Source organism: Rhamphochromis longiceps, linkage group LG3 (genome assembly GCF_057381845.1).
Source record: "Rhamphochromis longiceps isolate RC_006_pf linkage group LG3, R_longiceps_female_GT1.1, whole genome shotgun sequence".
NCBI classification, from domain to species: domain Eukaryota; kingdom Metazoa; phylum Chordata; class Actinopteri; order Cichliformes; family Cichlidae; genus Rhamphochromis; species Rhamphochromis longiceps.
In genome coordinates, this window is record NC_140559.1 from 21,245,594 (window position 1) to 21,259,435 (window position 13,842).

The 13,842-nt window shown below is 42.6% G+C and overlaps 2 protein-coding genes across 2 annotated transcripts; one reads left to right on the forward strand and one right to left on the reverse strand.

Annotated features, from left to right (window-relative positions):
• Positions 1 to 1,914: 1,914 nt before the first annotated feature.
• LOC146673385 (uncharacterized) lies at positions 1,915 to 11,704 on the reverse strand. Its single transcript, XM_085400946.1, has 9 exons — positions 11,560 to 11,704; positions 10,059 to 10,259; positions 5,788 to 6,051; positions 5,463 to 5,708; positions 5,209 to 5,376; positions 4,960 to 5,061; positions 4,557 to 4,646; positions 3,390 to 3,488; positions 1,915 to 2,449 (listed from the first exon to the last, which is right to left on the reverse strand). The coding sequence occupies exons 1-9, from the start codon at positions 11,702 to 11,704 to the stop codon at positions 2,445 to 2,447; spliced, it is 1,320 nt and encodes a 439-aa protein (XP_085257072.1). The 3' UTR covers positions 1,915 to 2,444.
• On the forward strand, positions 6,638 to 9,840 carry LOC146673386 (uncharacterized). Its single transcript, XM_085401700.1, has 2 exons — positions 6,638 to 7,281; positions 7,312 to 9,840. Exons 1-2 carry the CDS (start codon positions 6,841 to 6,843, stop codon positions 9,085 to 9,087), a joined length of 2,217 nt encoding a protein of 738 aa, XP_085257826.1. The 5' UTR covers positions 6,638 to 6,840; the 3' UTR covers positions 9,088 to 9,840.
• Positions 11,705 to 13,842: the final 2,138 nt, after the last annotated feature.

Here is a 13,842-nt window from a genome sequence, read left to right on the forward strand (position 1 = left end):
AGTTACTTGAAGACGTTTCACCTCTCATCCGAGAAGCTTCTTCAGTTCTAAGGTCAAATGGTGGAGAGTCCCAGATATAAACCTAGTGGGAGTGACCCCCCACAGAGGGACAAAAGGACCCCCTGATGATCCTCTAATCGCCTGAGCCAAGGTGGGAAACTGGGTGTGGGTCCCAATCAGCCAGAGTTTCGGGTGAGTTCATTGTGAAACCTGGCCCCACCTTATCATGCAAATTCCTGAGGTCAGATGGCCCAGGATGTGAGTGGGCGTTAAGGCGTCTGGGGAGGGAACTCAAAACTGGATTATAGATGGCAGAGAGTTGGTGTCGTAAACCCCCGCCTCTGTTCAAAGATGGTCGCTCACAGTGGACATAGATGGCTTCTTTCACTCCTCTTTCGAACCATCTGTCCTCTCTGTCCAAAATGTGAACATTGGCATCCTCGAAAGAGTGACCTTTATCCTTAAGATGCAGATGGACTGCTGAGTCTTGTCCTGTGTTGTGCCATGCGCTTGTGAAGTGGCTGTTTGGTCTCTCCAATGTAGAGGTCTGGGCATTCCTCGCTGCACTGTACAGCATACACCACATTGTTAAGTCTGTGTTTTGGCGTTTTGTCTTTCGGGTGAACCAGTTTTTGTCTGAGTGTGTTGCTGCAGGTCTGGCAGGATTACAAGATCAATCATTGTCCTGTGACATAGGGTGTCCTGGTGCCATGTGCACTTATAGACACCCTTATTTTCAAACATGGTGTTTGTTATGGACAAACTGTAAAGTTGCACAGAAGTCCAGTAAAAAAAAACTCTAGGGATCCCATAGGCTGTGTTGTAAGGGCGGCTTTTGCACCCAGGTAGGGTCACCGATGGCAAATTGGTCATTGGTCTTGGCAATTCAAAAGGCCCCCATGAGTAGATGAGTAAAGTACACATGCAAGATCCAAATATTTAATCCACCGAAGAGCTGTTCTCAGATCTCTTTGCATACTAACTTTATCTTTGAAATATCCAGTTTTGAGATTATGTATATTAAAGCCCCAAAACTAGATATTTGACAGATGTTATCTGTATACTAAATGTTTGAGATCCTAAAATATGCACACACCAGATACTTAACATACAGATCATTACTGCAGTAGTGAAAATTTCTGTCATATTGTACAATATCTAGAAAAATACCCTAATTTAGATTTGCATCTTGTGAACATGATTAGCAAAATCTTTTGTTAGTCATCTGAAACACCCAGATGGAATTATCACTAAGTCCCAGAAGACTTTAAATATGAATTGTGGCCATTTTGTTCTTCACAGAGATGTTTAACATATGGAGCTCTAATCAGCTTCAGGTGGTGTGATCCAGTCTGCCTGAGATGCTCATAAGTTTGTAGTTAATCAGACACTGAAACACTTCAACTCTCTATTTTCATCATAATCAATAAATGAAATAATAAAAAAAATAGCAATAAATGGGTTTCTGCATGTTTGCTGTAAAAAGTCAAGAGTTATTCAATGAAAAATGGAACATTTTTTGCCACACCATCTGCTGCCAACTGGTTTCTCATTGAGTGCGGAAATGAAAAAAGATCAAATTCTTTAGTTTCAAACACACACACATGCACACATCCTGTAGTGATGCTTTTCTGTGCATCCTACAGCCACTGAAAAATGCTCCTGCTGTTTTTAGTCTGCACTTGTGGTTTAATTTTCATCGTTTTCTGCACTATCGGTTAACCACATGCAGACTGTAACAAATCAAATTTTCCATGTGTGACCTTTATGCAACCCACAGAACCACGTGTGAAACGCAAGTAAAATCAAAAGTTTATTGATCCATTCTAAAATACAACAAACATAAATAAAATATAAATAACACAAAAGTTACTAAGGACATAAATCATATGAGCCTATCGGGGCGATCGTGGCTCAAGAGTTGGGAGTTCATCTTGTAATCGGAAGGTTGCCGGTTCGAGCCCTGGCTTGGACAGTCTCGGTCGTTGTGTCCTTGGGCAAGACACTTCACCCGTTGCCTACTGGTGGTGGTCAGAGGGCCCGGTGGCGCCAGTGTCCGGCAGCCTCGCCTCTGTCAGTGCGCCCCAGGGTGGCTGTGGCTACAATGTAGCTGCCATCACCAATGTGTGTGTGAATGGGTGGATGACTGGATATGTAAAGCACTTTGGGGTCCTTAGGGACTAGTAAGGCGCTATATAAATACAGGCCATTTACCATTTACCATATTTAAATAATTGTCACGTATATTACAGAAAAAAACCTCTTTTAAAATCCCTGTTAAAAAGGGTGTGACTTTTGGGTCTTATTCAGTCATAAAAAGACATAAAACATACATCTGTATCAACGAGTGAATGTCGTCTCCTCTGAGGTGGAGAGCTGACAATATAGAGACCAGAAGCTGGATGTCAGTGGTTGGATTGGTGGACTGAAGAGTCGATCACATCTCATTCTGGTTTAAGGTGTGAACACAAAAACACACAGTTCAAAAAACAGGAAACATGAATACAAGCTCTGTGGTTTAATCAAAACTTTCATCTTCAACTCCCCTGCATCACACAGTCCCAGTTCAGACAAGTGAAAACTGACTGCACTGGGAACCAACCTGCATTTGCAAAAAAACCAAAAAAAACTCCAGTAGATGTTTTCTGGCTGTTTCGTTGTACAGTGTATAATTTAGCTTGTCTCTTTCACATCTCGTTCACTAACAGCAGGTTCATGCGGAAGTACAAGGGTGTACACGATTCCCATGATATACTACAAGGACGTGTACTAAGGGAACTGAAACACATTTTTCTTTTTTGTTGATTCTCAAAATTTTGGTCCAGTTTTTCCACATTTTGATTGTAAACTTGGTGAAGTCTAATAATGGTTTCCACTGAGGAGGACAGACATAGATACTCCTTTTTATTTTATTTTTACTTATAGCTAAAAAAATAAGACACTTGTTATGTTATACTGGGCTTTGTGCAACTGAGTTAATCCTCAGCCTGAAACTAAACGATTTAGCATAACTCTTTCAAGGTTTCTGGCTACCCTTCAAAAACAAACGGTCTGAACAGCAGCTGGATGGGCAGTTTTGCCTGAGATCCCACATTAGGCATATCTCAATTTAATGATGTCACACAGATCAAAGGGTAGAAAAAACAGTGTAAAATTCAGTCCAGCTTTTGTCTCATACTGTATTACTTGGCAAATCAACTTAACTAATTATTTCAAACTTTGTTCGTGTTTAATATCCATCCACCGCGGCAACAAGAGACGTTTAGGGACTAAATCTAAATGGAAACCTGAGAGATTTTAGTTCTGTTTCTGTTATGAAGGATATTCTTTAAGACAAAATTTAGAATATTTTTCTCTTTGTTCAACGTTAAAATAAAGAGCAGCTTTACCTGTGGTCTTCTTTGGTCTGACACCTATTTGTCCATATTTGCCATCTTTAGTTCTCACTGTTGAGTAGACCACAGCTGGGTCACTTTCTCGAGGCACAACTGCAAGAGTATTTAAAAAAAAATTATTCCACTCCATGTGGAAGCAGATTTTTAAGTGACACATTTTCGAAACTGGGGCATCCTTTCAGAGGGTTTTTCCCACCACTTCTCAATACCTTTTCTTTAAAACAACAATCAATCAGAAAGAACTGGTAGGTATCTCTGTGTAAAGGAAGATGGATATCTTTGATGCTATCTTCTTTTGATGTAAGCTGGTGCACTGCACCACAGAGCACAAAGCAAAGGTTTTCTCATGAACACTACTGTCAGCCAACCCATGACAGACTGCGGTGAAATGTCTCAGTCAGAATGCAGTTAACTGGAGTCAGCAACAGGAAGCTGCTGCTGTGGTTTTACATGAGTAACTTTAATGAGGTCAAAAATGTAGACATTTTATATAATTCAGTCTGTCACTTTTTACGTGTTAAACTAATAGATAAATAGTTAGATAGGCATCTGACTAACGGGCTATGTAAGTTGGAGGAATGTGTCCAAGAACCTGCTTACCTAGAAAAAAGGAGGGGAGTGTATGTTTGCGTACACCTCTGCTTTTCTACAACTATAATAAAATGGATGGAAGGATGGATACAAATACTTTTTGTGCATCAAGCAGGTAAAACATGTAGTGTTTGCAGCTGTTCACTGGAACTCTCAATATAAGGTCAAGAGAGATGTTGATGAAGAAATGAACCATCATCAGGATGAACAGCAAACCAAAGTTTTTAGAGTGGCCAGTCTGGTACATTACTAAAAACAAGGAAATCCCTGGCCTTCTCAGCAATATCTAAAAGCCCCGAAAGACCACAGAAGACAACTAAATTATTCATTTGTAATATAATGTGAGAATATCCTCGCCTGACCATAAAACCTGGTCACTGTAGAATTACTTTAAAATTTGAGGTAGCTCTGTAAATTCTTTACCTTTGTTACACTGACAACAAGCCATATGTTTCCTGCTTCAGCAGCCGGAACAGGAAACATATTCAACAATGCATCACAGCAAACACAGTGATGTTTTCGGCTACAGCCACCATCACCCCGAGTTACTGAAAACAAGCAAAAATTTACCTCCGCTTTGTTTGATTGGTTGTTGCCGACGATGTGATATTTTCATTTCACTGTATGTGATATCGTCTGCGATGTCAGTCGTGCCTTTATCTGTTGACATAGTCAATATTTAACATTAAAATTATTTACTCTAAAAAGTCTATGGTGATCTGCAGTCAGCGACAGGAAACGGCTGCTGTGGTTTAACATGCAGAACTTAAAAAACACAAAAAATCAGATTGTTGAGTGAGTGTAAGATATTAGTTAAGCCTAAAAGTAGCTCAAATAAATCTGCAGACAGACCATGTTTTAAACTATTTAAACACATCAGGGTGTCTTAAATGGCAAACATTTTACTTCATGACCATGAAGTAAAATGTGCCAAATAACTGAACAACCACCTGAAAAACCCTGAAAATATTACCTCTGTTTTCTTTGGAGGTTTGTGTTGGTCGTTGGGATAATGTGATTTCACTGTATATGACATCGTCTGTGTTGTCATCTTCTTCAGTTTCGCTTTGATCTGCTGAAGTTATTTAAATTCATTTTTTTTATGACTGTTGTTATGGCAACTTTTATTAGATGCAATAAGACAACATCTACATGAAAAAAATATGAATATAATAACAAGCAAGGATATTGGCAAAACTAAATTCAGGTGTCTGAGTCTCACTTTCAGGTTTTCGATGAAGAAGTCGTTTTACCAACAAAATCAGTAGCACTAACAGGACCAGTAGAACCACCACACAGACCGATACAACAATTGACAAGCTCAATGGAGGGTTAGAGGTGGATGTAGGCTGAGGTGTGGATGTAGGTGGAGGTGTGGTGGTGTGCTCCCCTAAAATAAAGCAAACACAGTCATTAAGTTGTCGTCACATTGTGAATGTTGAAAGCTGCAGAAACACAGACAGGTGAGTGTGTCACCTGTGACAGTGATCCAGCTGGATGGAGACTCTCCATGACCGCTGATGTCACACTTGTAGAGGCCTTCATCAGACCTGGAAACATGCTGGATGGTCATATTATTTGAAGTCCTATTGCTTATGAGGGAGCCATCTTTATAGAAAGCAGCTGGGAGGTTGGAGGGAGTGGTCTTTGTTTTACAGAGCAGAGTGACGTCATCTCCCTCCATCACAGGGAGGACAGGACTCTGCAGGATCACTGATCCACCTCAACACAGAGACAAACTACAGCATTTCATCCATTTACACACAGCTTCATCAACACTAACTCCACACACTCAGCTTACCAGTGACTGTCAGGTTAACCATGTTACTGATGGGACCCTCTCTGGACTCAGACCAGTAAACTCCACTGTCTCGTTCAACGATGTAACTGATGTCACATGAAGAGTTAAATGATGTTCCCCACCCATCTCCACACTGAGTGATGTTTCCTTTGCTTGTGTTTCTCCTCAGAGTCCATCCAGCAGAGCTGTCGTCCTCCTCACAGCTCAGAGACACAAAGTCTCCTTCAAAGAACTGAGAGCTGCTGGGACTCACAGTCAGACGAGCTGTGAGGGTTAAAATGTTAGTTTGTATTGTTATGACCCAGTGATGTGTTTGTTGGTGTTGTGCCTCCCACTGGAGGATGGTGGCGGTATTTTCCCTTTTTTCTCTCCTAGGAGGTGGACACCTGGGCGTGGCTGCTAGGTATCTGGGTGGAGTCTCTACACACCTTCCGACTGGATAATTGATGGACCACCTCCAGTACTTAACGTCCGGATGACAGTCACCTGGGAGTGCTGTTTGGAACCCCGTTGACTCGGTCACAGAGTTGTGGGTTGTGTCATTGTAGTGCAGGCTGGAGTATTCACGTGTACCTCTAGCCTTGCCATGTAAATAATTGTAAATAAGTTAACCAGTGGCGGTCACTTTTTTGTTCCTTTGCTGTATAACTTTCACTGTCGCAGCCTAGTAGGCGTGAGAAGCCGTTTTCTTTTGTTGAACAAGTTTTCTCCTGTTTTTCGTTAGATAGTTAGGTAAGTGACTTGTCTTTTGTTTGGGCTTCTTTTTATTTTGGTGTAGGGAAGACTAGGGATTGTTTTATAGGGAGTTTTGTTTATTGTTTTGGCATTGCTCACTGCTGATGTAAATAAATGGCTGCTTAAATACTTAAAAAAGGTGTCGTTGTTGGGGTTTGTGTGTGGGTGGGAAGTGAGTGGGGCAAACTATTTGTTACGTTTATTTACTTGCCGGGACCAGAACGTAACATATTGGGGGCTCGTCTCTTTTGTGTTCTTTTTGTGGCTTGTTTTCTTGGTTGGCGGTTTTTTCTTGTGTGGGGGGGTGTGTGTGTTAGGATGGAGTTTAAGTTGGAGGACTTCACTCTGAGCCCGTCTGCGGAGAAGTTGGACAGGTGTAAAAAGGCTGACCTCTTGCTTGTTGCTGAATTCTTTGACGTGACTGTGCCGTTGACTGCGAAGAAGAACGAGCTTAGGGAGCTCCTGTGTGTCCAGTTGACGGACAGGGGGTTGTTTGGTGAGCCGGGTCCTGCAGGGGGGGTTGAGCTGGGGGCTGTTGCTGGTGTTTCTGCCCCACTGAAAAATCTCCCTTTTCCGCCTAGCCCTTCTGTGGAGGAGCTGCAGTTAACGCTGCGCATTAAGGAGGTGGAGCTAAAGAAACAGCAGTTGGAGGTGGACGCTATGCACTTGAGGATCAGGGCTCTGGAGGTAGAGAGGGGAGCCTCTGTGTCTGCCAGCCCTCCTGTACCTCGGTTAGCCCCGCAGTCACCATCCCCGCAGGTACCCTCTCCGGAGTCATCATCCCCGCAGGTACCCTCCCCGGAGTCATCATCCCCGCAGTCGCCATCTCCGCAGCCACCGGCCCCGATGCCAGGTGGTGGCTTTGATGTGAGTAAACACATCAAAATGGTGCCGGCGTTTCGGGAAACTGAGGTGGATTCGTATTTCACAGTGTTTGAACGTATCGCAGGTGCGCTGCACTGGCCAAAGGATGTGTGGTCTCTTTTACTCCAATGTAGATTGGTGGGGAAAGCTCAAGAGGTATGCACCGCTCTTTCTCTGGAGGACAGTTTTGACTATGATATGGTGAAGGCTGCTGTCCTACGCGCTTACGAGCTTGTGCCAGAGGCTTACAGGCAGAGATTTAGGGATGGGAAAAAATCCGCCAACCAGACCTATGTGGAGTTTGCCAGAGAAAAGAAAACTCTGTTTGATAAGTGGTGTCATGCTACAGAAGTAAAAACCTTGGAAGACCTGCGTGAGTTGGTGACGTTAGAAGAGTTTAAAAATCAACTACCAGACACTGTGGTAACCTACTTAAACGAACAGAAGGTTACGACTCTCGCCGCTGCTGCTATACGGGCTGATGAGTTTGTGTTGACACACAAAGTGGTGTTTTCGGTTCCTGCTCACAGTTTTCCGTCTTCCAGTAGCCCGCCCAGATGGTCTCCAAGGGGCACCCGCCGTGCCATCCCCTCATCCATTGAGAACCGCGTGTGTTTTTTTTGCCATGAGCAGGGACACCTTATTGCGGTTTGCCCTGCTCTGAAGAGAAAAGAAATGACCAGGCAGGGTACATCTCCTTCCCCAATAAACCTTCTACAGACAAACTCTCCTACTTGGGGGGAGGTGATGGCCCCCGAAAATGATAAAGTAGATAAGGAGTTTAAGCCGTTTGTGTCAAACGGCTTTGTTTCCTTGATAGGAGAAGATCGGCGGACTCCTGTCAGTATTTTGCGAGACACTGGTGCGAAACAGTCGCTCATTCGTGAGGGGGTCTTACCGTTTTCAGCTCAATCCTGTTGTGGGGCGGATGTGTTAGCCTGGGGAGTTAGGATGTGTGTAATACGGGTTCCTTTACACTTGGTGCAGCTTTCGTCTCAGTTTTTGTCTGGTGAGGTTAAGCTTGGGGTGCGGCCCCAGTTACCGGTTGCAGGTATTGACATCATCTTGGGAAACGATCTAGCTGGCGGCACAGTTTTTCCGTCGCCAGAAGTAGTCGATATACCACTTACAGATAACAGTGGTTTCGATCGTGCCACATCAAAGGCTGTTCAAACCGTCAGTGTAAAGACATTTAGGCAGAGGAGAGGTGCGAGTGGATCCCAGCAACAGCAGCAGCAAAATGCTGAAACCAGGCCACCTGCTAGAAGAAGACAAGGACCTCGACGGCATAGGGACCGCAGAAGGGGCCAGCTGATGGTGGCTAATGCTCCATCTCCCACCCTTAAATTTGACACAGACTTTGATTTTGATTCCTCCAACGCGCAATTCATTAAGGAGGCGCTTGAGAAGAAGTTACAGGAGGGGCTGAATCTAAAGGATGGGAATTCTGAGGGAAGGGAAAAGGAGGGGTTGCAGCTGAGTTCAGGGGAGGATCATTTTGGTCCAAAGTGCTACTATGACAAAGCAAAGTTTTTCTTTGACAACATCTCATCTGATAATGGGCTCAGACTGACGTGGGCAGAGGAGCGAAAGCGCAACCTGGAGACTTTTGGTGTCCCTGGGCGGTTCCTGAGGGGCCAAGGATTCAGAGGTGGACGCCAGTGTTTTGGGGGCGGGTGCAGTGCTCGTGCAGGAGGATGAAAATGGCATTGACCACCCAGTCTGTTTCTTTTCTAGAACATTTCTAAAACAGCAACCAGCGCCTCATGCGTTGGTCCTTACTCCTACAGGATTTCAACATTGAGATCCAATATATAAGAGCTTAGAGAATGTTATGGCTGATGCCCTCTCTAGGTCGTAAATCAAACATCTTTGTGTGGGGTTGGATGTTTGATTTTTTTTGGGTGGGGGAAACTGTTATGACCCAGTGATGTGTTTGTTGGTGTTGTGCCTCCCACTGGAGGATGGTGGCGGTATTTTCCCTTTTTTCTCTCCTAGGAGGTGGACACCTGGGCGTGGCTGCTAGGTATCTGGGTGGAGTCTCTACACACCTTCCGACTGGATAATTGATGGACCACCTCCAGTACTTAACGTCCGGATGACAGTCACCTGGGAGTGCTGTTTGGAACCCCGTTGACTCGGTCACAGAGTTGTGGGTTGTGTCATTGTAGTGCAGGCTGGAGTATTCACGTGTACCTCTAGCCTTGCCATGTAAATAATTGTAAATAAGTTAACCAGTGGCGGTCACTTTTTTGTTCCTTTGCTGTATAACTTTCACTGTCGCAGCCTAGTAGGCGTGAGAAGCCGTTTTCTTTTGTTGAACAAGTTTTCTCCTGTTTTTCGTTAGATAGTTAGGTAAGTGACTTGTCTTTTGTTTGGGCTTCTTTTTATTTTGGTGTAGGGAAGACTAGGGATTGTTTTATAGGGAGTTTTGTTTATTGTTTTGGCATTGCTCACTGCTGATGTAAATAAATGGCTGCTTAAATACTTAAAAAAGGTGTCGTTGTTGGGGTTTGTGTGTGGGTGGGAAGTGAGTGGGGCAAACTATTTGTTACGTTTATTTACTTGCCGGGACCAGAACGTAACAGTATATATTCTAAAACATGAACCCAATCAGGTCATATCAGTGAGCATTTCTCACGTTTAAACTGTGACAGAAGAAGGTTACTGACCTTGGTTTGTTGTGCAGCTCAGCAGTGAGATCAGAACTAAAGAGAAATGACACTCAGGTTGATTTGAGGCGAACATAAAGAAAAACTCCACACAAACAGCTGACAAACACACAAACACATCTCTGCAACATGTTTCAATGAAGTTTGGACAACAAAAGTCTGAAAAAGTAAGTCCCACAAAGTCATGTGTCCACTGTGCAGCTGTGTTGATATAATGAGTGAATGATTTGAGCTTTTCACTGCCTGCTGTGTTTCCTCAACTCCTGAGCAAAGATAAAGAGTCAGTTCAGACCTGCAGTTGGTCCTCGTGGTGTTTGAACTTGAATTCAGCCTGATTTGTTTTTCATGTCTTCTCCTCCATCATCAGTTATCAGGAGAGCAGACAGTCAAAGTACAAGAATTCAAACAAACACAGAGATTCTACTTACAGAGCAGACACAGCACAGATGTTTCCTTCATCGTCCTTCTCACTCATTTGAGCTTTTTTTCACTTCTGTCACTGACACCAAGTAAAGCCCGCCCTCTTCCTCTGAAGATGTGGTTTCTTCAATTGCAACAAAACAGTGCTGCATAGCTACCCTTTGTTTGAGTCACCATTTAACCAAGTACAAGCATTAGCTCACTGACCCAGATTTTTTTTCATGTACTTTTAATTACACAGTGCTTCTGAAAGCTGTTACACAACAACACATTGGCATAAACACACTTTCAAACTTAAAAAAAAAGTAGAAGTAACTACAGGTTTAACAATATATTAGTTTAATAAGCTGTTTGTATCTTATCTCCATACAATAGGATATAAGATAAGATAAGATGAGATAATGTTATGTTGGTGGTCAGTAGTAATAAACTTCTTCAGGCCATGTTGAAATGACAGCATTACACAGTTATTGTAGATTTAGCAGGTGCACTTCCATGATGTTATTCTTAGTTTGTTCACAGCTCCCTAAAATGTGCCAAGAATACACCCCTCACCCCACTACACCACCACCATCCCCAGAATATAGAAAGAACATTTAATATAAAAATATATATATCCTTCTTTTCATTTTTTTTTTAGTTACTGTTAGTGAAAACATCTGCCTAGCAATTACTTTTAGGTTGAGTAACATTTGGCTTTTTTGTTTTTACTTTTTTTTTGTGGATCATAAAACCAACAAGAGCAGCAACAAGAAGCACAGCAGAAACAGACAGAGCAATTTTCAGTTCAACAGATCCATTCTCCTTCCCTCTATCCTTTGTGTGTCCTCCTGTCTGACCTGCAGGTGAGAAACAGGTGTGAGGTGTCAGCTGTCAGGTAGGTGATGAGTGAAGAACAGAACAGAATCCATTTCCTCTTCAAACTGCTGTCAGACATTATCTACTGCACTCTGATCACATCACTCAGACCAGCTGCTTTCTACAAAGTCTCATCAACAACATCTTTAGAAACAAACATCAACAACCAGGAAGCAGCTTCACCTCTGATCACACACACACACACTCAACTCTACTCACTCACCTGGAGGATCAACTCTCAGCTTGATAGTGGTGATTTGATTGCTGCTACTTCGAGTTACTGCCAACTGGACTCGTATGCAGTGGTATGCTCCCGAGTCATCTGCCGTCACATCCCTCAGAATCAAAGACGCAGTTCCATTTTTCATCTGTCTTTCATCCTGCAGATCCACTCGGTTCTTAAAAATCTGCTCTTCAGATTCAAATCTCGATACAAATAGACATTTTCATCTTGTAGGCCAGGTTTGGTCCACATTACAACTCTGATGGAGTCCTTATTATTTGGAGCTTGACATGGTAGACTGATGCTATGTCCAGACTGAACTGGGATGATTCTCTGATCTGAAAGACAAAATAACACAGAGCAAAGTGAGTTGTCGAGAATCAGACAAGACACCAAAAATACTTTTTTTAACTACTGATGTTGAGAACAGTCAAAAGAGGAGCACACTCAGGAAGTATTTAGTGGACACTACCAAGTGTGCCACATCAGTGGACTGACAAAAAGAATTACTTACTTCAAATATGCTGCTTACTGTCTTTGACATTTGACTTAATTAATTTTTTTCTTAATGATATGAAGCATATCTGTTTGTTTTTTTTCTTGATTGCCAAGACATCAGGGGGCATGTTTGAATTCTCATCATCTGTGGGAACTTTGACCTCAGTTTAACGTCAAAGTCCTGCTGCTTGAATTGTCTAAAACTCTGATGACAGTTGTAGATTAGAGTGGCTGTGGCTCAGGAGGTAGAGCAGGAGTGTGAGTGTGAATAAATATGACATAAAGCACTGCTGATTGAGACATTTATGAAGTGATTTGACTGCTCAGGTAGAAAAGTACTACATAAGAGCTAGTCTGTTTAGATTGAATAAGGAGCTCGTGGTAAATGGAAGCTGATGGTTTTCTCAGAGACGTTTTAATATCAGCACCAGATCATTTTGGAAAGACTCCACAGACCTTTGTCTTCTTATTGCTTAGGGCTTACATGTTTAATTGACTTCCTGCAAGATCCACAGAAACATGCCCTAATGATGAGTGGGGGGGTTTAAAGTAAACTTTATTTAATGAACAATTAAAACACATATTCACTTTAAAACAAAAACATTCTGTAACAATGAACTACTACTATATTATATCTATTGATATTGCATTATACCATATTGTACACATGCAAACCACTCTGAAACTCTTTATTCTTCTTTATGTTGCTTATGGTGGCTGTTTGGTTTCCAACAGTTAAATCTCACCTGCAGACACGAACACAAAGACGACAGCAAACAGCAGAGTTGAGCAGAGTCGAGCAAATAAAAAATCCTGCTTGCTGATATTATCCATGAATAACTGGACCGGAGATTCAAATCTGTCTGCGTGAGATCAGATTCAAGGTTTGAAACATGTCACGTGTGTCCTTCAGTCGCTCAGCCAGAATAAACTCTTTCAGTTTCCCTGCGCCTGAATTATCACAAAACAGTCCCTCTTTTTTTTTTTTCTTTTGTAAAAACTTTGTCCTCGATCTCAACAGAGCACGAATGAATTCTTGGGAGAAGGGAGCAGCCGTTAAACCGCCAGTGGGCAGACAACACCCAGAACACGAGCGTTTTCTCTGCCAGTTGTTTTCATGTAAACGAGAACATGAAGTGAAAAAATATTAAAGTGTGCAAAGATCGAAAGACTTTTGTTTGATTTCCCCTCTGATCGAACAAAAGGGGAAGTTTCTTTCATCCCACACAGCTAATGATGTCTCTTATAAATATACAGACACCGATTCTCCTTCAGCTCCTCTTGTTGATCTGAGCTGTCTCCGTGAGAAACCCTTACACTACATCAGAGCTGCTCTTACACTTTCACTTTATTTAGTTACCACATTATCTACTCCTTTATGAATTATTGTGCTGCGTTTGACAGAACAAGTACGTTCATAGACACAGGAAAAACCTACAACCCTCATAAGTCTTTGGTCACAGTGAGCCGACTGCAGCTGGTCCAGAACCCCATATTGATTCTCTACCTAATCGCACTAGTCAAGGTGTGAAAACAGGTGTAGGTCACAATCAAGGTGTGAAAAGGTCACAACTTGATAGGTCACAATCAAGGTTTCGGGTGAATGCACTGTGAAATCTAGCCTCATGCTATCATGTGACTTCCTGAGGTCAGATGGCCCAGGATGTGAGTGGGCATTAAGGCATCTGGCAGGGATCTCAAAACTGAATTATAGATGGCAGACAGTTGGTGTCGTAAACCACCGTCTCTGTTCAAAGATGGTCGCTCACAGTGGACAAAATGTGA

Excerpts from the sequence above, each read along its gene's own strand:
- LOC146673386 (XM_085401700.1), top strand. The coding sequence starts at position 6,841 with ATGGAGTTTAAGTTGGAGGACTTCACTCTGAGCCCGTCTGCGGAGAAG. Across the intron at positions 7,282-7,311 it reads CGCAGTCACCATCCCCGCAG|GTACCCTCCCCGGAGTCATC; the intron begins GTACCCTCTCCG and ends TCATCCCCGCAG.
- LOC146673385 (XM_085400946.1), bottom strand. The coding sequence starts at position 11,704 with ATGAAAAATGGAACTGCGTCTTTGATTCTGAGGGATGTGACGGCAGAT. Across the intron at positions 5,709-5,787 it reads GGTTAACCTGACAGTCACTG|GTGGATCAGTGATCCTGCAG; the intron begins GTAAGCTGAGTG and ends CTCTGTGTTGAG. Across the intron at positions 4,647-4,959 it reads AACCTCCAAAGAAAACAGAG|ATAAAGGCACGACTGACATC; the intron begins GTAATATTTTCA and ends CTATGTCAACAG.